Source organism: Onychostoma macrolepis, chromosome 16, assembly GCF_012432095.1.
Source record: "Onychostoma macrolepis isolate SWU-2019 chromosome 16, ASM1243209v1, whole genome shotgun sequence".
Taxonomy (NCBI): Eukaryota; Metazoa; Chordata; class Actinopteri; order Cypriniformes; family Cyprinidae; genus Onychostoma; species Onychostoma macrolepis.
The window spans coordinates 9,295,729-9,320,909 of record NC_081170.1 but is presented as its reverse complement, the minus strand read 5'-3'; the positions used below and the strand labels follow the sequence as shown (position 1 = coordinate 9,320,909).

General features: G+C 37.4%; 1 protein-coding gene across 1 annotated transcript; it reads right to left on the bottom strand.

The window, feature by feature from the left end:
• Positions 1 to 403: 403 nt before the first annotated feature.
• Positions 404 to 25,181, bottom strand: tgfbr2b (transforming growth factor beta receptor 2b). Its single transcript, XM_058746771.1, is given in 8 exon segments — positions 404 to 1,233; positions 1,235 to 1,330; positions 2,176 to 2,303; positions 6,338 to 6,479; positions 8,363 to 9,165; positions 19,335 to 19,525; positions 20,195 to 20,351; positions 24,819 to 25,181. Coding segments are annotated over 8 exon segments (1,686 nt in total). The 5' UTR covers positions 24,898 to 25,181; the 3' UTR covers positions 404 to 1,143.

Here is a 25,181-nt window from a genome sequence, read left to right as displayed (position 1 = left end):
CATTTTCTTTTGAAAATGACAGAAATCTAGTTCAAATCACTGTTACTCATTCTGCTGTTGTGCTAAAAGATGCTTTCACACAAAAATGTCTTGATTAAGCAACAGCTAAAGGTTTTTTTTTGCAGCAGAAACCCTGAGGCTTATGTACAGAAAAGCGAGGCATATTTGACGGCTGATTTTCAGTTAAGAGGTTTGTTTCCCAGAACACTGAACTAGCGGGCATGCATGACAACTGGTTAATGGAATGTTTGTTAAGACTAACTGAAAACATTGTTGCAACCAACGGCGGTATTACAGGTAATTATAATATGGCGGTCAATCATCATTGATATGAAAGGAGCCTTCACAAATTTTCCAGGCTGAGAGCAAAACCACTGTCTAATGATGAATCCCACTCAAAATCCAAAGAATTATTCACAATAAACAGGCTGTATTAAAAGAAAATGAAAAACACAACCATTTCTGTGTCAATACTGTACATAAATGTATTTCAATCATCAAAGATTTACAATATATTACATAAAAAAGTAGTAAAAGAGAGGCACATTTTAATATCCAGGATATGTGAACATGAGGCACTTTGTGAACTTAAAAATACTGTTCATTTAACACATTTTTGGTATGTGCAGCATATATTCTTCCCTTTTTTGGCTCTCTCAATAGTGTGGGTTGATTTTTATGTCGAAAGCTGTATTTACAATATACTTTTTTCAAGCACAATACATTTCTTGCTAAAACAACTCCAGACACACAAACACACACACTAGTATTCTTACACACTCACGCACACAAATCTCTCACCTAACACATTCTTCCATAAATCCAGAAAATCCTGAAGTGATCTGTAAAAAGTCTTACAATCTCCTATGTATCTTTAGTGTTGAGGCGAAAAATATTCCTGATTACATTTGGCTCTCGGTCAGCTGTCAGAGGAGAAAACCAGCGTCTGTCCAGCTCCTCTTGCTCGGTAGCCTGACCTTCCTCAGTGTGAGCTATGCATAATCTGATAAAGTGCATGAAATCTTTGGTTATGAAACATAAAGCTTTATGAAAAGGCCATATTCTTTCACTCCACCTCACTGGAAGGATCCAAACATTCAGTTTCTGCAGAGAGAGCGAGTGAGAGTGACCTTTCTCTCTTTCTCATTTGTCATCGCTCACGCTCACGGAGCAATCTTCTGGAATCTTCTCCTCGGAGCTGCTGCAGGTGGACAACTTGTCTAGGTCATCGTCCATCTCGCCAGCGTTCGGCCACACACTGCGCCGTGAGCCGGGCCTCAGGATCGTGATCCCAGCACTCGTTGATGGTGGAGCAGACTGCAGCTACACCCTGGAGATGAAACACAAGTGTTTTATTATAGTAATAGTCAATATTTCATCATGTCATTTGCATAATTCTTTGAATATTTAGGATTTTTTACTCAACTAATCAACTATAGCTATTTTAGCTAATCAACATCTTTGGGTTCTAAACTCTATATATCCCTGGCGGTTTTTTTCTTCTCTTTTTATTTCACTTTTTGTCAATATACACTACCATTCAAAGGTTTGAGGTCAGTTTGACAGTCAAACCAATAAAAAGTCAACTTTAACTGCACAAAATTGTTTTCTTACTGTTCCAGTAAAAATATCTAAACATGATTAAAACTAGACACATTAACATGGGAAGCAAAATTACATGAGATACACATTGTTTGCAGAAAAAACTGTGTAAAAATTTGTTTCATTTTATGTAAATTGAATTATTTATTGTTATTTTTAAAAAGTCTCTTATGCACACCAAGGCTGCATTTATTTGATCAAAAATATAGTAAAAACAGAAACATTGTGAAATATTAATTACAATTTTAAAAAACGTTTTCTATTTTAATATATTTTAAAATGTCATTTACTTCTGTGACGCAAAACTGAATTTTCAGCATCATTACTCCAGTCTTCAGTCTCACGTGATCCTTTAGAAATCATTTTAATATGCTGATTTGGTGCTAAAACATTTCATATTAGTATCAATCTTGAAAACAGTTAGGCTGCTTAATATTTCTGTGGAAACTAATCAATTTTTTTCAAGAATCTTTGAAGAATCGCTAAGTAAGAACATAAGAATAGAATGTCTCTCTGCCAATATGCTATCTTTACCATGTTCTGAGATCAAAATGCAACTCTACACTGTTTTACCTGGTGTTTCATCCAGCTGTTGGGAATCTCTGGTCTGCCCCGGTCTCTCAGCACATTGTCTTTCATGCTCTCCACACAGGGGTGCTCTCGGACTTTTGAACCAAATGGAGGTTCGTAATCCTTAACCTCTGCAAAGACACACACATGAGACGATCAGATAATCTGCCATATGATCTATCCCAGCATGAAGAATCATTGTTGGAGAGCATTTGGTCGTGAGAAGTACTGAGGTTGGAAACTGGAAGCTGGAAGAAAGCCCTGAATGGGGAAAAGAACGCATGTTTCATATGCTCTGGTTGTTATATCCGGAAAAAAAACGTAAATGTGGCATCTGGAGAAAAATGTGACGAAATCAGTTGCTCCATCAGAATGGCAACAATAAACAATGCTGAGTTCGTGGGTCATTTGTTTTGTTCACAAGAACAAATTGATGAAATATGAGGCTAAATCACTGGACTGTGCCAGCAAGCTCCAAAAACAGATTTTCCAGACCTTGTGAAACTCGCAGCTGCAGAGGCCCAATCATATATCTGTCCTCAAGCCTCCATAGCCAAGTACTTGACCAGAGCCAGCTATAGATAACACACAAACACACACAGGGTGCTAAAAAATCTGCAAGAAACACCAAAACCTCCAGTTTCCCAAAAACAGCCAGAGACGTCATAAAACGGCAGTTATTGTCCTCTTCTTGGCCAGTATAAAATCCATTACTGCAAATGATGGTGGATGAGTACGTTTACTTTGGAGCGGTTTGCTCTTGATTGGAGAGCGTGTTTTGTGGTTCTTGCCCAGCACTCTGGGCCCACAGGAAGGGGCTAGGCCAGCGAGCAGCCTGGGACAGGAAGTGGTGGACTGTGATTGGGCCCCTGTGGAGAAGCTGACTCCACAAGTGAACGCATCCTGTTTTTGACAAGTGGACTTCCCCTGTTTCAGCTCTTAAACAAAATACTCCCGCCCCTACGGTGCTATTTCTGCTGTCCTCGGTGCCCCGTGTGAGGGTTTGACCTGATGGTGGTAAAACGGACTAAATCGGAGCTTAGCATGCATGCAGTCCATAGACGAGGACACATGGCTGTCTGCAATATTAAGGTCACCAAGCATCTTTCTTTTTGGGTCTTTCTTGCTTTTTCTATATGTCCTGATTTGCTCAAGGGGCTGAGCTACTCGAATGCACTCGCTATGTGAGGAATGCCGTGGTTTTTGGGAACAGATGTCCTGCCGGCTGAGGCCTCACACCCCAGGCCCAGCTAGAAGTATCCAGGGAAGCACTTTTTTTACTAGAGTTTCCCCTTCAGATTAACTGTCTGCTACCTCCACAGACCTGCCTGTCTGAGTCTCTGTCTGGGAAAGAATACAAGAAGAGAAAAGAAAACACTTTATCGGTGTTTCTTCATTTTTGAGCGTCTCCGAGACAGATTTTTCTTTCTTTCTCATTTTATTTTTTATGAATTTATTTTTATAGTAAAATGTGACCTTAAAATATATACCATTTATTATCGTGCCTTCATTATTTACTTTTGCGGTTTTATTGTTCCAAACATTGACTTTTAATATCTTAAAATATGACAATCTAAACAAAGTTTAGTGAAATAATCAAACCATTCCAACATTTACTGTGTGAAAATGTATTTAATTGAAACTGTATAAAATTCATATGTTAATAAATAATTTATATAATTATTTATGTAAAAACGACTATCCAACAGACGTCATCATATCAACCAACAATTCTGTCTACAATAAAATACTTTTTTTTTTTTTAAATACATACACATATGTAAACACACACACACACACACACACACACACATATACATATATATATACATACATATATATACACACACACATACACACACATATATATACACACACACACTATAGCCATCTAATCTATCAATAAAATGAAAATTGTATAGTTAATAAATAATTAATATAATTATTCCAGAATAAATGATACACTGACAAACATAAAAAAAGGAGAGAGAGAGATTTAAGTGTTCATAAATCACAGTAAGTGAGACAGTCGGTCGGGGCAGACAGGAGGTAAGATTCCTGTTTAAACACTAGGACCTATTTAAACGTCGCATAAAGAGTAATGCGACAGCAATGTTGCCAGATCAGAGGATTTTTCAGGCTTCAGTCAGAAACATTTGGGGTGAATCATGAGCGCACAACACCCTTGGCTCTTTTGTGCGTTTGTGAAGAGCTGGAGTCAGTGAGAGGCGTGACGGCAGTGAATCTGAGACCTGTACTGATGGATGGCCACCCCACAGTGGCTTCTGCCACCTGCTAGCCAGCTGCTGTCCTCCATTTACTTGTTTTCCCATCTTTCTCTGAGGAAGGGAGGGAGTTCTCCTCGGCTGGCAGGCTCTCAAGTTTGCTCTACTACTCCAGACCAGGCCGCACCCCGTGCTAATTCAGGACGCACTAGCATACACAGTGAGCCGCAGCAGAACAACGCAGCCACAGCTTTCCATTTCACCATCACCCACACATGGACTTTCTGCAGCTGCTGTCTGCAAGTGCTACATCCCTAAATGTTTCTTTTCCCCCTTTTTGAAAGAGATCACAGCTTTTTCACATTGCATTCTGAAGGTGTTACTGCAACAGGAGACAGACCCCGGGATGTCTGTCTCTACCCCTTCGAAAACAGACTGTCTGGCTGAAAACATCTTCAGCTTTGCAGATAAGCTCCAAGCAGCATGACAGGAGGACTCAGCCACAGAGAGACATGCCGGGGCATGTGGGTAACACAACTCGACAGGCACAGGGACAGTGTGTGAAACAATATACACATGCAAATACACTGCCACTCACATTACCAAAGTTGATCAAAATAGTAAATCGCTGCACCTTCATTCAAACGTCAGCAGAATTTTGAGGTGCACCTTCTGAACTTGACATTCTTTTCTTAGCATTTTTTGTCTTGTGTTCCAGTAAAACATCTAAACATCCTTAAACCAAGATGCATTTACATGGGAGCAAAATGACATGTCTTATTTTCAGAGAAATCTAGCAAGATTTTGCTTAATTTATGCTCAAAAGTTTACGGTTATTCAGATTTTTAAGTGTTTTTGAAAGATGCCTCTTATGCTCACCAAGGCTGCATTTATTTGAGCAAAAATACAGTATTACAGTGAAATATTATTATCATTATTTTTTTGTTGATAAATTCAAAAGAACAGAATTTATTTGAAATACAAATCTTTTGTACAAAGCATTATAAATGTCTTTTTGATTTTTGATCAATTTAATACACCCTTGCTTAATAAAAGTATTAATTACTTTAAAAATATTCTTTATATATAAAGTAACCCTGTCTGATTATTCCCATATAAGAAAATAGTCTTGGCTTATCTGAAGGCAAACAAATCCATTTTTTCCTCTACCAAAGGAAAGGGGACCAAAGTTGGAAAGAAAATCCAGTAGGCTTCATTCATCCAGTGCATTTTAAATGCAAAAGCATTTAGTACTTACCAGGATGAATACTCAGCAGAACGAATTTCTACTGGGCAGCCACTGATAATTTTTTAATGCAGGAAAAACCCTAAACAACAACACAATCCCTCCCTCTTCCTCAGTTTCCACATGCATCCGTGTTTATATTTAAACCCATAACCAATTAAAGTTTCTGTTGTTGAATTTCATACATACGAGAGCATAAACGCTCCATGACAGCTACATGAATACGTTTTTTTACGCCGATATGTCAGTATGCCAAGAATATGCTAGCATCCGTCTTCCCACCTGACCAAAGAAGGGAAAGTTCTTAGGAAGCACTTGACATTTCACACATTCCTTACATTCCCCAAATAAGAGTGAGGAGTATGCCGTACCATCTCTGCTCTTGTTGAAGAACGGCTCCTCCAATAACAGGAAGCTGCAAATCGGTCAAAACACACTGTGGGCCGCAGTGGGCTTTCCATGCAGTCTACTCAAACAATAGCCCAACTATGGCAGCAGAAAAAACAGTGTGCCACAAACAGAACCAGACAAAAAAAAAAAGAGGCCTATTTCCATCCCTGTTCTCCTTGAGGAACAATTACAGGCAGAATGGAAATAGAATAGCATTGTCTCAAGTTTACTAACCATATTGGTTTGGGAAATGCCAAAATAACAGCTATGTTTCCAAGTGAGACCTCGATATTTGTGTACTCACCTCCGATGGCGTTACACCTGGATGTTATCTCCCACAGCACCAGGGCCATGGAGTAGACGTCGGTTTGCTTGAATGACTCGATGTTCTCAAGGTTGATCCTTGATTCCAGCACTTCTGGAGCCATGTACCTGGCTGTACCCACCTGAGAATCAGATACAATACATTTTATATGGTATATTTCTGAATGTCATGATCACATGAACACAGCATTTAGTATTACTAACATTTTTATCAATTTTTGTCCCATTTTTATGTTATATTATTAATTATTATTACCAATTATAAATATAGTATTCATAATTGTTTTAGTAATCTGAAAATATTACAACTAATAATAATGATTGTAATGAAAAATTATTATTTATGTATTATTATTATTATAATAATATAACCTATAAAAATAAAATATAATTCTTATGATTATGTCATGACAAAACATATATACATATATATACACACACACATTATAAATCTAATTTATAACTAATAATAATTAATTACTATGATTATTACACCACAATTATTATTAATTTATGCATTTATTATTATTAAAAATGTGATTTATAAAAATAAAAATAATTCTTATGATTGTCATAAAACAAATATAGTATTTTTATTATTATAACTTATAAATCTGATTTACTATTTTATAACTTAATAAACTAACCAATGAACCAACAAATCTTAAATGTGATAATTAAACGTAACCTTAGCAGTGAAGTTTAAACTCCCTTTGAACTATTTTTAAGGTCACTGTCTGGGACTAACCGAATGTTGACAAATATCAAAGCACTCTGTGTATGGAGAGACGTCGCAGGGTCAGGTGATTGTTAGCTAGTTTATTACTGATTCACTCGTCGCCTTTGTCTTTTCATTTTCAGCCCGTGAATCATAAATCTGAGCAGACAGTTTAAACAAAGGGCGCACATACATAAAACACACACTGCACATGGTGAGTTGCTTGAGGGGACTTTCCCTGCAAGTTATGACTTGACGTACCTGCCACTGTAAATCTGCACAATTTTAGGTATGGAACACGCCAACGCTTAACTTGACACTTACCAAGCAATAAGAGCAAGTGAATCTAGGTAGTCTTGTGCTGCACTGGGGTTAATAGAAAGTTGATAGACTCCATTAAAGTATAGAATAGAATAAACATTGTTTTTGTTACTTTTTTTTTTTTTTTTTTTTGAAAATATATTTTCGTTTTAAAGCCTAAAGTTTAATCAACCAACAGTGCAACAGTGACTGGTCTATTCCCATTCATTTTTGCATAGGGATTTAAAATAAAAACTAATGGTACAATATAAAACCACTGATTTATAGTAATTTGCTGCAAGTATAACAACAATATATTTAAAAATATTTGCAATATATAGATAGATAGATAGATAAATATATAAGAAGCCTGTCTTAATTAAATCATTCACAATGTTTCATGAGCGTGGATGTTTGCTGCTGACCTCTTTCATTCTGACGTGTTTGCCGATTGGTGGGTCTTAAATTAAAATGGTAGAAAACTTCATGGTAGAAAAGCCTTGAAATAAATTATACAAATCAATTGATTTCTCAATAGAGAGAAAATATCTGACTTTAAGAAACCTGAGTGATGCACTCTATTGCATACTAGCGCATTTACATTAAATCTGAAGAAATGTAATTTATATTGTATACATGCATTTACACTACTGGTCAAAATAAGTTTTGGATTAATTAAGATTTTTTTAAATGCTTTTGATTTCTAAATGATCATGTGACACTGGAGACTGGAGTATTGGCTACTAAAAAAATTGGAATAAATTACACTTTAAAATACATTAAAACAGAAAACAGTTATTTTGAATTGTAATAATATTTCAATTCAAAATAACTCAAATTCAAAATATTTTTTATCAATCAAATAAATGCAGCCTTCGTGAGGGACTTCTTTCAGAAACTTTAGAAAAGGTGTTTGATTGATATTGCTGTATACAGACAGACAGTCTAAATGCACCTATGAAGATGAAATATTGTTGCATGACCCACCTGTCCACTGTTGGCCAAGTCATCCACCGAAAGAGAGTTATCAAGGCGGAGGCCAAGTCCAAAATCACAGAGGCAACAACTGAGGTCATTCTTCACCAGGATGTTAGAGCTCTTCAGATCTCGGTGGACGATGGGCACTTTGGGCCGCCCGCAAGTGGTGTGGTCACTATGCAAATGAGCCACACCCCGGGCCAGCGAGCCCCCGAGCAGCCGCAGGTCCTCCCAGCTGATGAGGTGTCGAGTGAGGTATTCCTGCAGGTTCCCGCGTGGATGATAGGCGGTGATCAGCCAGTACTGTTTCTCCACCTTCCTCTCCTCAGCTGTCAGGAAGTGTAGGATGTTCTCGTGCTTCAGATCAATGTCCGAGAAGATGTCCTTTTCGTTCTTCCAGGATGCATACTCTTCGTAGGGGAAGATCTTCACCGCCACAGTTTCGAACTGTTCCGAGGGGCTTTGTCTCAGCTTGGCTTTGTACACCTCGGCGAAGCGGCCCTTGCCCACCTGAAGGTCCAGCTCGATGGGCAGAGGTTCTGTGTTGTGGTTGAGGTTGTTGGCGTGCGTGGAGCTGCTGTCAGAGCGGTCGTCGTCCATCATGATGGCGCAGGCATCGCTACAGTCAAGCGGGCCTTTGGGGCCCTTGCGTTTGGATGGCTTTTTGGTCTCCCACTCATCGAGTTTGCGGCGACGGTACATACGATACCAGTAGAAGGAGGCGATGACCAGCACAGCCAGAACCAGGAGGGGCAACAAACTAACAAGGATCACCAACACTACCTGGTTATTTGTTGGGTCTGGAACAATAGCTGGAGAGAAAGCAGAAGGATGTCAACATTTACCTCTGCACAGGGCAAATGCATATCAAAACTACTCATTTACATACTTATGAACCAATGCACTGTAAAACTCAAAAAAGTAACAGCTCATTCTGCATACAGGAAATTCAGAGAGCAAGAAATTTGAATTGACTATGAATGGCTTTAGCAGGCATGTATACATGATACTAAGTGGGGCAGACGGTGCTTGAGACCTCCCGAGCTCAACAATGCCCCACAATTTTGCAACGTAAATCTGTGGTGAAAAGGGGAACTGCAGCACGCTCTAATTGAGAGCCTGCCCCGCTTATTTTCACGTTACCTTACGTGAACCTCGCTCCACCGAGAAGATATCAATCCGCTTCAGCTATGTGTCTGCATCAGGTCAGTAACTAGCTGGCATGTCTATTTTTTTTCTATGTGGAGTAACGTTAGTGGATCAAATTAACAAAGTAGAAATCCTTTAGTATAAATGTGCACACATAAATAGCCTTTATATGGTTCTATTGTGTTTTATTATTATTCTGAGAATAGACATGATTCAATTGCTCCACAACTTGTAACATTCCAAATCAACATTTGGAGGTGATTAATACTATATTAAGGCAATTATAATACAGCATTTTATGCGTGTTCTTCGAGCCTGTCAATCAACATTAGCGTGCCACCCACAGGATAACGCAAGGACATCTCTGCCAAAATTTGTCCGCATGTGTTCAGACATTAGAATATAAAGCTTTTTCATATATTAGTGCAACGACCCAGAATATACCCCATCTAAATTTACGGTCAGGAGCCGCTACTGAATCTACATAAATGTTAGACAAACAATATTCCCCCAAATGTTGTCTCAATTATCCTAAAAGAGTTGTCTGAATATTTTGCTTTCTAAATTGTTTTTCTTCAGGAGGCAAAGACCACAGTCATGTTAACTGTGTAAGACAGAAATGATGAGAAATCAATATTTGTTGTGTTGCTAATTGATCATTTGTTAAACAAGAAATCTTTAGTTGACCTGTCAGCAATTTATTGGCTGAGGGCATTTTGCTGATATTTTGTATTTAATGAATAATTAAATTCAAATTAGCTACACAATGTAATATTACTGGGAAAATTTATAAATGTAGGTTAATGAATAAAAAAGTAAATAAAAGAAACTAAATGTTATGAAATTACAATAAATGTATTAAAATAATAAACAACTAATTATATTATTATTTTGATCAAATCCAATTTGACTAAATGTGATCTCACTGGGAAAATTTGTAAATATAAGAAAAGAAATGCATAACATTTTATTTATTTTATTTACAAATTTATTAATTTATTTAAAAACAATTTATTAAAATAAAGTCTTTATTTAAAAATGATAAGGCTAATTAACAATTAATTTAATATTTTTATGTTGATCAAATTCAATTAGCTAAACAATATAGTACTACAGGAGCATTTATAAAAGCATATGTAAATAAATTCATAACATTTTATTTAATCTAGAAAAAACAACAACAAATGTTTTAAAATAGCAAAAAAAAAAAATAATAATAATTTTAAAAGACTAATAATAAGATTAATTAATTAATATCTTGACCCCCAAAAAGTATTAAAACTTGCTGTTTGATAAAATTCAAAAGATCTCACAGCATCATGCCATGTATATACTGTATATATATATATATATATATATATATATATATATATATATATATATATATATATATATACAGCATCATGCCATGTATATACTGTATATATATATATATATATATATATATATATATATATATATATATATATATATATATTTTTTTTTAAATTAAATGCAATGTTATGCAATCTAGTCAAAGGTAGTGATGCTTTGTGTCCTTGAGCAAAGTATCCTCTAAAGTCACTTTGGGTGAAAGGATGTATTTATTGACTACTTGGCAGAGAAGTCCAGAATTTAGAGCCATTTGAAATACCAGCCGTAACCATCTAGTTACCTAGTACCCAGGTTGACTGAACTCCTAATCATTAACCCAGTTTGTGAGCAGACAGTTTTCCTGCCACACCAGGGAGCTTGAGCAAATCTCGCACAGTGAGAGTCTGTTCTGTGACTTCATCTTTCAAGGCAAAGTTTACACTGCTACGATATGCGCCTGCCAACCTGAGGACTGGCTTGGAAGCCCTAACACTGCAGGTTCAATCCAGAGACAAAGTGAGAGCTGCCAACTACGTGGGCAGAGAGTGGAGTCAGTGTTTCGTCTGTCTGCATTCTTCCATCAAACACACAGACACGCCTTATCATTGAGACACAGACATAAAAAGAACAGAAATGGATACACGACACTGGGAGAGGAAAACCGTCAATAAATGCCAACGCGTTTGGCAGACAGAACAGTCAGAAAACACATGCAAAAAGCATAGACGTGTGGTGCAGAGGGAACACTCAACCCTTCACATACAGCGGCAGAAACCTCTTCTCGAGCCAAACAACCAATATAAACACGCATGAAATCACAGCGCCTTTTCCAGCCACATAAAACAGAATGCCAGCCACACTGCTGCGGTCCATGACATTATCAGCTAATAAGAAGCACTTTTCTGCAGGCTCTACTGTTAAACGCATCACTGTACAATACATCTGTGCCAGGGTCTTAACAAGAATCAAGTGGATTACGCGTTCCAAAGCCTCTGACTCACAAGTTAATCTATTAAAATTTAATTGCTTCTCACGACCAATAGACATGTTTCTCATTAGTGCATTAGCGAACACCGCTATTACTACTACCATTGCTCACACGTACTGGAAAAGGATTCATTAAGACTGCAGAATTTATCTGTACCATATTGGGTTTTTAATTTTAGAGTGTTGGTCGATATTGGATATTTAATTAATTTCTGCCTATGTTTACAAGATCTTTGCCTTCCTGTAGCTCAAACGGTAAAGCATGGCGCTAGCAACGGCAAGGTCATGGGTTTGATTCCCAGGGAATGTGTGAATTAAAAAAAACGTGCAGTTTGAATGCAGTGTTAGTCACTGTGCATCTGCCAAATGCATAAAAAAAAGCATTGAGTGGTCTGAAAAAAGCCATATGGCTTGAAACATCACTGTTGGTGAGAACTTGCAATAAAAGTTTTGTCTATTTATTAGTTTTTGTGTGGAAGCCCGTTTTCGTCATGTGATACCAACTCGCAATTCAGAGAAATTAAGTCAGAACTGCATGATATAAGCTACCAATTCTAATACAAATAATGTCAGAAATGCAAAATAAAACTCATAATTGTGACATCTCTCGGAATTGCGAGTTTATGTCTTGCAATTCTGACTTTGTAACACACAATTCCGATGTTATTAAGTAAGAATTGTGAGATATAAACGTGTAATTCAGAGAAGATATCAGTGAAGAAAGAGTCAGAATTGCAAGATATAAACTCAGAATTGCGAGAAAAGGCAGAATTGCGAGATAAAAACTTGCAGAATTCTGCAAGTTTTTATCAGACTATTATTCTGACTTTATATCTCGCAATTGCCAGTTTATATCCTGCTATTTTGACTTATAATTCACAACTGAGAGTTTATATCACATAATCGCAGATTTGTGAAATAAAAACTTTAATCAGTGGCGGAAACCGGCTTCCATATTGGTGTGAGAGCTTTTTCCTTTTTATTTATTAATTATTTTGCCTGCTGGATGTGCGTGCTTTTTGTCTAATTTTTACAAACAAATCTGCTTTTCATGTTATACGTTAAAATATTTGAATTACTATATTCCCTTGTGGCATATAAATGACTGATTTTAGTTTGTAGTGATTGTTTGCTTTTTACTTTGATAAAACACTATAGAATTACATTTTTGCTTTCAACTATTTACATTTTTCAAGACATTTCTTTTCTGTTTTTTGTTTTGTTTTGTTTTTATACATTTTTAATCATGGCACTCATGAAGCAATTTCTCACCAAAAACTTAAAGCTTTCCATGACTTCTCCACTTAATAAACTCTCAGAACATGACATTTCACATATCCTTTAAGTTTACCAATGTAGACAGGCCAATTCTCTCCACCCTCTTGCGTACTAACAATCAATGGAAAACAAGCTTTGACCTGCTTTCATTTGCTGGCTGGGTATATTCTGTACTTGCTTTACTTTTGAAAATGTCAGAATTCGAAGTGAGGATTCCCATATGTACGTTACTGCCTTTAAACTCGCATCAGGACAGGGATCCTAGAGTACGCAGGAGTACTGCCAGTCTCAGATTGGTGTACATGCTCTACATAAGAGAAACAGACCTATTACTGTTTGTTTGTTATGGCTACGACTTTGTTTTATAGCATGGCTCATACCGCAAACAAGTCTGACTTTTCTTTTTCTTTTTTCTCTCACAAACACAGTCTTGGTCTGTTGTTGGCTTTCTCGGTGTGACTCAGACCTTTTAACTATCTGCTCTATAACCAGAGGCCAAGATTCCTTAGCATGCGAGTGTGGGTGTGTTTGCGAGCCAGCGTATATACGTGCAGGTCAGGGTTGGTTTGAAAGTAAAGTGTGCACAGATCCTCAGTCTGCATTCTTCCTCCTTTCCTTTATGTTCTTCTTTCCATCAAAATAACCTATGATAAAAAATCAACTGAGTAGAAACATATTGTCAGGTTGGAAATATTCCAGTGAGACACAGACACATGCTGCTGCTTATTTGTCCTGTCAGGCAAATGGCCTGGATTGTCATCCTGGGAAAGAATAATGAGTACTTTCCACAAGATCTGAGAAAGACTTTTGGCATCTATCATTTTCGTGTCACAATAAGATGATGACACTGATATGTCAAATAAGCACAGCATATGCACAGCAATGTCGGGAATAAAACATTTAAAAAAAAAAATTCAGGGGCAAAGCAGCTACATTTTTAAGGAAAATTATGATAAACATTTTTGTTGAAATAAAACTTGTGAATAATCATGCACAATAAGAAAAGAGATGTATAAAGAAAGCAAAAACGGTCATGCTGACTTTAAACAATCTGATTGTTTTTATTTAACACAAAATATGTACTATTTAATTTGTATTTAATGCATAGGTGCTGAGAGAAAAAAACTAAAAGGAAAAAGATAAAAAATATTTGTACCTGTAAAATACAATATGGATTCTACTGATTTGGAATATAATAAGATAAAATAATAACTGATTTTTTCATAATAGTTTAAATTATTTTTGATAATTAATTATTAATTTTTTTTAATTTATTTAAATTTTTCAGAAACGTAATATTCCGTTGTATGATATACTGTTATATATCACAGTTTGTGATTCCTCTATAAATACACTTATGCCACATTAAAACACGGTGTAGTCTATACGTCACTGCATTCCAAAAAAAAGTGTGTTTAACATGGTTAATTCTTTTTTATGATGAGTAATGCAATTACACATGACAGAAACATTCGCTAACACTTCCAACCACAGTTGAAGAAATAATACAGTGCATGCAAACAGGAAATCTGATAAAACGAAGCTACAATAACAACCTAGCTGAGTGTGAAGCTCGTTCATTTTATTACTGTGATGGTACTGTATAAAATGGTTTCATGTCGTGATAAAACCACAACATGCTTCCAGGACCTCTAAATCAAGACGCCTCCAAGGTTTCATATTCACTTCATGTTCCTTTCGATTGAGCCAATCACGTTTACAAGTAGAAAACAGAAAAACATGTGTGCAAACCGCAATGAAAAGTGCAACACGCTCCTTCTGACAAGCTTTATGAGTTGCTTATTGGAAACAAATGTACTTTTGCTGGAGCGCTCAGGCAATAACGGCCATCACTGTAAAGAGAGTAGCAGCAAATGTGTCTGCTTCAATCAGTGACATCAATCTGTCTTCATATCTCATCATCATCCCATTTCAGAGCCAAATTTAAACAAACTGTAGAACATCATGTTACGCAATCATTTTCATTAAAGCGTTAACCATTTCCTAGGTTTGTGTTTTCACTCAGTGGATGCTTATCGAAATGTTTGCACAAACTCCATTTTGAAGAACAGCACTAATAGTCTGCAGGCGAATTACATATATTTCGGCAGAAACTGCATTTTTCCCCCCTGGTACTGTATACTAATGACAGTAATCCTCAGTTAACCACAGCTTCTCCATTTCCCCTTTTCTAGATGAAACTCCATTCATTTGTCTGAAAGCTTCGTTTAAAAGGCGTAATGACATCTTCATGCAGGCAAACTGTTTCAGATGCAGCATTCACATATGCAAACGCCATAATGCCTCTGAATGTGAAACTGAAATCTTGCAGGAATAACCTACTGGATGAAGACTGTAGATAGACCAATACATCAGTCACTATTCATTTTAATAATTTGTTAATCAATGACGACCAATAACTGTAATATATATATATATATATATGTTATAGTTATCTGTGTGTGTGTATGCATATTAACTCGAATCAATGACTGCGTTTACATGCGCACGAATATTGCGATTATTTCCAATAATCAGAGTAAGGACTTAATCGCATTTTGATGTTTACATGTCAAGAGCAAAGCTCTTACTCCCGTTTACATGCAATTTCAATTATTCTTATTATTCGCTAAGAATTGTGGTTAATTTTTTCACTGCCATTATTCACATACCCCACTGGACAGCACAAATGATGGACTCAGAAAGAGCAGTGTTACTGGTCGCCGTTTTAATCTATTTACGTCTAATGCATAATGATTTTGTATCGCTGTATTCCACGCTTTTTCGGCGCCATGATAGAAATATGATGGAATTTGTTTGCCTATACGCTGCCGTCGCGTTCTGTTCGTCCTTTCTGGATGAGGGTAAGGAACAGAGCAACCTGATCTCACAGAATTCCGTGTAATGTTCACGGACTTAACCTCCGAATCTGTGGTGGCATCACGGAATCGCCGAAAATTCCGTGATGGGCTCACAGAAGGCATCAGCCGTGGTCCATGCACGGATTCACTGGTTTCCGTGCGTGGAGCACGGCTGATGCCTGTCACTGACTTACATTGGTATCACTTCTGTGAGCCCATCACGGAATTTTTTCTGTGAGCCCATCACGGAATTTTCGGCGATTCCGTGATGCCACCACAGATTCGGGTTAATTAAGTCCGTGAACATTGCACGGAATTCTGTGAGATCATGTTGGACAGAGACTGCTGGCAGCTTGTTGTGTTTTCCTCAGAATGCGATGCTTTCTTCCCCTCCATCGTTTCTAATCTCCGTATTATTACAGGTGCGTGTCACGTTATTCATATATGTCACAAGCGCATGCGCACTTTGGTCAGAGCGGCAATACTGCGATTAAGGTGTTTACATGCTTGTATATTCCGATTCAAATCGGCGTACGCCACCTATGTTAATACGATTATGCTTGCTGCGATTATGAGCTTAATCGTATTATTTAGATCGAAGTATTGCGTTTACATGAGGTAAAGCATAATCGCAATATCGCCAAAATCTCATTATAATCGCATTAAGAGGGTCCATGTAAACGCACTCAATGTTTTGAGGGAAGTAGCTGTGTACTAAGTGAGAAAGTACATCCATTCAGTTGCTATAGCGAAAAAAAAAAAGTATACATATACACACACACACATATACACACATATATATGTGTGTGTGTGTGTGTGCATGTATGTGTATACACACACACACACACACACACACACACACATACATATCAAATATATTATTAATAATTGACTAATACAAAATTTAAGTATTAAAATATAACTAAATATCCCCCTTTAAAAAACTTAGGACAATATGGCAGCACTGACACTGTAAAAATTAAAAGACAATGAAAAGACACTCTCTGGAGAACATCTTATGAAGTACATTCAAGGGCAGTTCTCTAAATATCTTCATTATTTACTTCTATATAAGCTTTTGACAGTTCCTCCAGTGACCCATCAGGAAGAAGAAAGGTTCTAAGGCACAACATTTTTCATAGTACCTTCAGTACACAAAGGCACCTTTAGTTTTCAGAGTATTTCCACTTAAAAGTCCACCTAGGCCAAAAGTAGCACAAGCTTGCTTTTCTGTTTATTTGATTCAGCAAAAAATATGTGTGAAATTGCTATTCGACAAAGCCCTGCTGTACAGTACATAATTATGAGCTGGTGTGTAAACCCTGCAAGTTGCCATAATGAAGTCCAAAGAAACGGCAGCGTCTCCAGCCGAATACAGAATAGGGAGCTTATCGCTGGAACGTGCAGGCTCTCAGCCACAGTTAATGTCATAAAAATGTTATGGTCCGGGAAAACAATGCCTGGCATTTCTGGAGAAATATGCCATGGAACCGTTCCAATAAGTAAACATGGACTTCCTGCTATACTTCCCCACTCTTGCAGGGAATGAGGCCTCCTTCACCGGATGGAATTACAGCCTCCCTCAACTGCTCCTACATAGCAAACACTACAGGCATAAAACACCTGCTCAAACGTCATCTTTCGCAACATAAATCCGCAATTTAACAACGGCAGAATCGGTCTTCATTAGCTTACGATAAATGTGTCTATGTACTGAAAGAAGGAAGCACACTCTCCTCAGGATACCCCACACCTCAGAAATCCCTACGTAGTGTTTTAGGTTTTATAAACCATACAATGCGGATATTCCTTGTTTAAAAACGAAAATGTGGCTCTTTAAAGCATACGAAACATGCAATAAACTTTCCAAATAGCGGTAAATAAGGTTATTTTAGTGAATGCCTTGTGCACACTGCTGTTTTGCCATGTGGTTGTGATGTCTCTGCTTCAAGTTACACAGACAGGAAACCACATGTCTGAGATCCTCAGCCGTCCACACAACCAAAGCCAATAGAAAGTCTGCCTGAGACAGCACAGCTCGGCCAGCAACAATGCAGCTGCTTTAGAACGTTACAACAACCTGAGCTTACATACCAGAGCATGTTACACGCTATGAGCCAATGCTAAATAGTTAGCATTGCACAGCTTGTGTGTGGGAGATAAACATGTTCTGCTTGGGACTGATTTATCAGCACAGTTGAGTGCTGTTTATCTAGTGTGGTGAAGTGTAGCACTATCAAAACTAGCTGAAACAGTTCATTATTTATACACCAATGCAGCATTTCCATAGTCTATGGAAAACCTCAGAGAAATGTGATGTAGGCTACATCACATAAGAAGCTTCAGAGGTTGCAACACTCTGGTTTCGCTTACCAATTTTCAGGCCCACACGGAATCTGTGACTGTAGAACGCCACAGATTTCCATTGATTTGGAACATCTGTCATTCACAAAATTCTACAAAACTCCCAGAGTAATTTTAGCATTATTTATATATCATTAAGGCATTTATTAATATTTAGAATTAGCTTTAATTTTTATATTATTAGGTTATATTATACATTTTATCTATATATAAGGTTTTTCATATTTCCATTTAGCTAGTTTTATTTTAGTACTTTAACTTATTACAATTAGTTGCCAGAATGAACCATTCTAATTAAGCTTTATATTCTATTTTATTTCAGCTTTATTTCAGTTAACGAAACGTTTTTAATCGTTTTTGTTTTAGCTAACCATTAAAACACTGCTTGGCATCTAAATTTCATTTAATTTCCATAATCTACTGTATTTCAGAATGAAATGTGATGTTCAAAAAGATTTTAAAAAATAAATAAATAAATTGTAGGGCAGGGCTTGATTTTATCCATCTGGAATTGATTGGATTGTGAAGAGAGGGTGTTACCAGAATGATTGGAAGAGAAAGGGTTAATAATAATAATAATAATAATAATAATAATAATTGCAAATCATTCTTTTAGGTCAGTCAATAAAGGAAAGTCACTTTAGAGTCATATTTTTAGTTGGAATAAACCTGGCAAATAATTGTGCACAATAAGACAAGAAACGCGCATAAAGAAAAGCAAATCAGGTCATGCTGACTTTAAATAACTTGATTATGCTGTCATCTATCAATAAATATATAGTTATCAGCAATTTTAATGTTTTGTCAGGTTTAAATCCATTCAGCAGCCGAGAAAACGTGACTCCGAAGATTCCATTGGGATCAACCTGAAGTACCTTGCTCAAGAATCTACAAATTTCAGTTACTATCTTAAAGCACTGCTACCAATGACACAAAATAGGGAGGATACTCAAAGTTAGAAAGAAGAAGGAATGAAGAAGGAAACTAACGGAGTGTGAACATCAGCATGTCGTTACACTCCTCTGCGTTGCAGGAGCAGATGTGGAATGGGCCTCTGTTTGACATCCTCTTTTTCATTTCGCACTTGGTGTTGTTGTAGTTCTCCACCATGATGCCGTAGAGGGGCTCGGAGGGTTTGTGGCACAACGTCTCGATCGTGTTGTTGTCATCACTCTTCCTCCTGATGTCATCGAGAGGACACAAGTATAAACACTTTGATTACAGGGATTATGATATCAAATGACAGTTCTTTTGTCAATAAAAAAACAATTCGATTGTTATTTTACATTCTCAGTTGACTTTGACAATAAAAATAAACTGTATGTCCCCTTGTTGCTATATCAGTAAACATAATAAGCACTTAGATACAGCAATGACTTGTTGCTATATTTAACTGCGCTGTTTCCATAATTGAAGACAACATGAAATTACATTCACAGCACATTTAACCACTATGTCACATATTTCAGAGCAAAACTTGATAGTATTTACTGGTATTTAATTGGATTATGAAGTGTTAGACCTTTGGATAATATTATTTCTTCTCCTCACAACTTGGCCTTGGTTATATAAGCAGAAAAGTTCTTGCAGAAGTGCTGCAAGTTCTCACATTTTGATTAAAACCACCACTTTTTTTTTTCTTTAGAACAATATGCACTGAGACAAAGCATATTTATTTAGATTTCGTGTCATTTTTAAAAAAATATGAGAAGGATACAGCAAGCTGAGAAACAAGATTCATTGGTGAATTTTGGCTGTTGTGCAAAGCAGATGGTTTACACTTGCATACAACAGATGTTTTACACTTCATAAAAAGATGTGGAAGAATATGACTTGAACAGTGACATACCAGATAGCCACACAGATTTCATCAGCATTGGCACAGATGGATGTGATGCTGCAGTTGCTTTCACAGGTGCCGGTGCCTTTACAGTCGGATGCCTCCACGTCACAGAACTTACACAGTTGAGGAAGCCGAATTGGATTAGATAAAGGATGCATCCCATCTAGGATAAAACAGAAACAAGGTCACCTATTAAAACAATTGACTCTTTTATTCAACATTTCTGATCCAATGTTGCATCTACTGCCCTTGAGTAGTGTCCTAAGGGACCATAAAAGATGAAATGCTGGCTGCCTCTGTTATCAGATATACATGCTGCTCGCTCTTTTATCTTCTTTTCAATGCCCTGTTTGAACGTGTTTTCGTCTCCAGCTCCCTTGTCAGGTTCCTGAGACTCTGACCTAAATGCACTGATGCGATCAAGCAAACACCAGCACAGAGAGACCAAACGGCTTCAAGCTCCTGTCTGTGAGAGTACAGACTGACATCAAGACCTCAGATCAGTGGAAAAGCTACTGGTTTAGTCTGTAAATCTAGAGACCCAAAATGTGAGTTCAAGAACCCACAAGGGGTTACTAGTTTGGTGTTGCATGAGTCCTTTCTACGTGTGTATGGTTTTTCAATTTCAGCGAGTCTGTATTTGGCCAATCCATAAGAAGTCGTTAAACTGTATTACGTAATTTGTTAGTTTAGCTGCTCTTTGGAGTACCACACACCTCCTAGACTTTCCTGTGATAAAAGGCCACCTTGGCTCTGTGGGACTGAAAGGGGCACCGGTCATTCAAACACACTGAAAGACTTAGAAGTCAAACCATACAGCAAAGCCCAAATGATATTTAAACACATTAATCATGTTGCAAGCTAATTAAAAGTGCACAGTACTGTTTTACTGCTCTAATGGAAAGATTTAAGGGGGCTCATTGAGGAAAAATAAAGGAAGAAATGTATAGTTACGTAAAAGTGCATTCACAACAGTGTTGTTATTGTTAACCAAAACGTTAAAAAAAAAAGTTTTTGTTAATTGAAATAAAAATAAATTGAGAAAATATGTAAAATACGTGAAAGACAAACTGCAACTAAGCAAGTTAAGATTGAAGTAGCAGAATTACTAAAACTTAAAAATAAAGCTAAACGGAACCATTAAAAATATAAAACTGACAAAAGCACACTAAAAATAAACTGGAAACTGAAAATATGAAAATAAAAGCTAATTAATAATATAAATAAACACTATAACAATATATAAATACTAAAATAACACTTATTCACACAGTGATTAGACTATGTATCTATAGAATATCAGTTATCAGCTGAGTTTTATGATATATACTGTATATTTGATTATGCATGCATTATGCTTTTTTAACTTTAGATGACCTTTTCCGTCACCTAACACTCACTTAATCTACAAAACCACTAGGCATTTTACTGTTAAATTAAATCTGTAGTAAAATGAACATCTAGGCCTATGTTTCATACTGTAACCTATAATGTGTGATGCCTATTCACTTGTAGCATTTAAATGATTTAAATTTTTAGAGTTTTGTTTGTCATTTATTTTGAAATTAAATAGTATATAATTTTTGAAATCAAACATACCATGAAAATAATTATCAGCTTATCTGTATTAGGCTAAATTTAATATCATTGCATCACTAGTTTGAATTGCTGGAAAGAATCCAATTGAGATGTGAACTCCATTCTCTGCTCTCCCATTGGTTGTTGCCATATTCACATTTGAATAAGGTTTGACTCGTCTTCAATGGTCTGTTGTCATTTACGTCGCCTCAAATATCCAACTTTCACTGAAAATGAATAATGTAGTCACTTACAAATCACTGGCAGTGTGAACGCCTCTTAAGATTGAAATCGGAGTCACTTCAATCCAGCAGCACTAATTCCACATGTACAGGTCTCAATGATGGGAATCGCTTCTGATACAGAGAAGGCAGTACCACAACATGGCAGACAGACAATCACAAGACCTCCGACCCCCATTTTCCCTTAACTCAGCTCTCGCTCCTCAATCTGTCTCCACCGCTCTTCTGGAAAGGACGGACCAGGTGACCCGACCAAGGAAGGAAGCACAGATAGGGCGGATGTGTGGCTTTCCTTCCACAGACAGAATAACAACCAAGACACTTCTACTGAAGAAACAACCAACCGATCACTACACAAGCTCACCTTTTCAACTGTTCAACGTTGGTTAAAGGTCATCACAGTTTTGTAGCATAATATGTTTGTTTTGACTGCACACTGCAAATAAAACCTACAATTACGATACCATCTTAAGATCAATCCACTGTCATTTTTTGGCTGCTTTAGCTCTGTTTTTCAGGCTGGGTAGATAAGCAAGACTATGTGCCCTTTTAGTCTCTGGTTCACTGGAGCGAGCCAAGAGGGGATTGTGTCGGACACGAGGATACGAAGACAAATATGGTCAAATCAGATGCAGCCATTCTGAGGTTATGTGACCCCTCTTCTCATCCCGAGATAGCTATTTTTGAGTTCTTGGCGCAGAGGCCTGGAGAGGCTTCGGTAAACATAAGCTCGGATTCACAACCTTCATCCAGTAGCCTGGGTCTCACATGGCTTCAAGGGCCTACAAAGGAGCTTTTTTACTCTGTACGCACTGCTCACTGACTCTTTATCTTCAGCCCGGCCTGACTGGATAACATTATATACTGCAGAGCCATTACCTCACACTATTTCCGTAGGACAGTATTCATAACACAGCCAAAATTATTAAATTTGAACCTGAAGGATATGTTTTTTAACTTAAAATATGCGATTCTTCTTCAGAGGGCCAAATGGAAATTACTTACACAAGTTTGGCACATCAACGTCTTTTTCTAACGTCATTTAAAGACTGTACTCTCTAGATAAGCAGAAAGGGCTCTGGCGGTCCCCAAAAGGGTGTCTAGAGAAGACTTAGTCATTTTAATGATACATCTCATAAGGTACTTCAAAAATAACTGTACAAAATGCAAATGTAACGTTTTGAACAATCTGAGCACCATCAGTTGCACTTTAAAATTTCCCTTTTTAAACCTGACAGAAGAGTGACTCAACAACAACAAAAAGTGAGTTGAAGTGCATGATGCAAGATAGGATGAGCTCAAAATGACCTATGTGGGCAGATGAGAAATAAAAGTAACATTCTAAATAAAGACACCAACAGGAAGGCAAGTGTCGTACCTGCATATACAGGGGCGTCTGATGCTATTTGTAATGCCTAAAACAAGCAGGGCAAAACTCTTGCACGTGGCTCAAACGCAGCACACACACACAGCCCTAGTGTGTTTCAGCAGCGAAGTGTGCAGAGCTACATGCAGCCAAGCAAGGCTGGAAACAGGAAGTGGCAAAGATGTAGCTGGACATCTGGAAAATATGATTTCTGTAAGAAATATCTCTGTTGCTCCATCAAACACAGCGCTGTGTGACAAACATATCCTGCTGTATAATCACAGGCGTGAGGTGGGGAGGAGTTCAGTGAGTGTAATTAGTGTCTAAACTAACCTGTAATCACAGAGGCTGAAATTAATGACAGGACAGAGAGAGATAAACAATTTATACCAATGGGAGGAAGGATGCGGGGCTGGTTGAAATGGAAAAAAAAAAAACGTCCTGCGCGAACTGTCAAACACTTCCACTACAACCGAAAAGACAAACTCGTAATGTTTTTCAGCTGTCAGCTCATAAGGGCGTTCCCTTGTGCGCACACACATTTGAGGGAATAACAACAGAAGCAAGCTGATGTATTAACATGTCAAGCACTCGAAAAGAGGAATGTGTGTTTGATTGCCTTGTCTTTCAAAGCTTAATGAGACAGAATGAATGTGTCCCTGTCACTAACAAAAATGTGCCCAAAAAGTGCCACTGTATTACAGTACTTGCATGATTTCATACACCATAATACTACAATGATCTTTAAGGACTTTTACTTGACTTTTCTTGAACATTCATGTCCTTTTGTGCATTTCCTTCAGTTAGCCTACTATTATCATCTTAAAGGCCATCTTAAAGTTGGTTATGACACAAAAAGGACATCTGACATCAAGCCATAATCATTTGTTTTCACTGATATGTAGGCTAATCATTCAAAGCACCATAAAGTAAAACCCATCTGATACCATCATCATACCATGCAAAACACTTTATAAGGTGCCTATAACTTACACTTTATACATATATAAAACTGACGTCAATTATATCTAATAAAGCAGTCACACAGATAACGGTTTTACAAACACAATGACACCGCCAAGTCATATCAAAAACACAGACGTGCAAAGTTTAGTCGGCACAGGACAGGACAATAAAATTGCATTTTATGCGACTGATGTCATCTTTAAACACCTGAGCAAATATATGTTGCTTCTTACGCTCTTACGTAACTCCTGAAAACTGCACAGGAAAAAATAACGCTGAAGCTGGCGTTCACTGAATGCGATCACCTGTTGCACGCCTTTAAAAGTAAGCAGTCAAGAAACAAACGCTCCACTATGAGTACACGAGCCATAGGAGATGATAAATACACGGGTCACCTGCATAAAAACACATTTACACGCGTAGCCTATATACCTGCCAACTTAAGAAAAGCGCAAGATGTGTCAAGACAGTAACTCACCGACTCCGCTCCGATCCATGACAACCGAAGAAATCAAAAAAGTCCCCCAACAGAGCAGAGAAAGCCAATATTGCTCCATTAGAACCGCAATCCTGTCCGTATCCCTCGCATTAATGTGAACGTGAACAAGCTGGCGTGGTTTGACCAGAAAGCGTGGTGATTTTAGCGTCTGATCCTGAGGAAAGGAGAGCGTCTCATGCTGCTGAAGTGAACAGTCACTGTGAGGGAATCTGTGGGCTCGAGACGCTTACTTCTGTTCGCCTAGTGAAACAGGAAATCTTTCAGAAAGGGCAGGACTTTCCTCCGTCTCCCTCCCTCTCAACACACAGTCTTTACTCCAAGCCTGTAATTACACATGTGCCT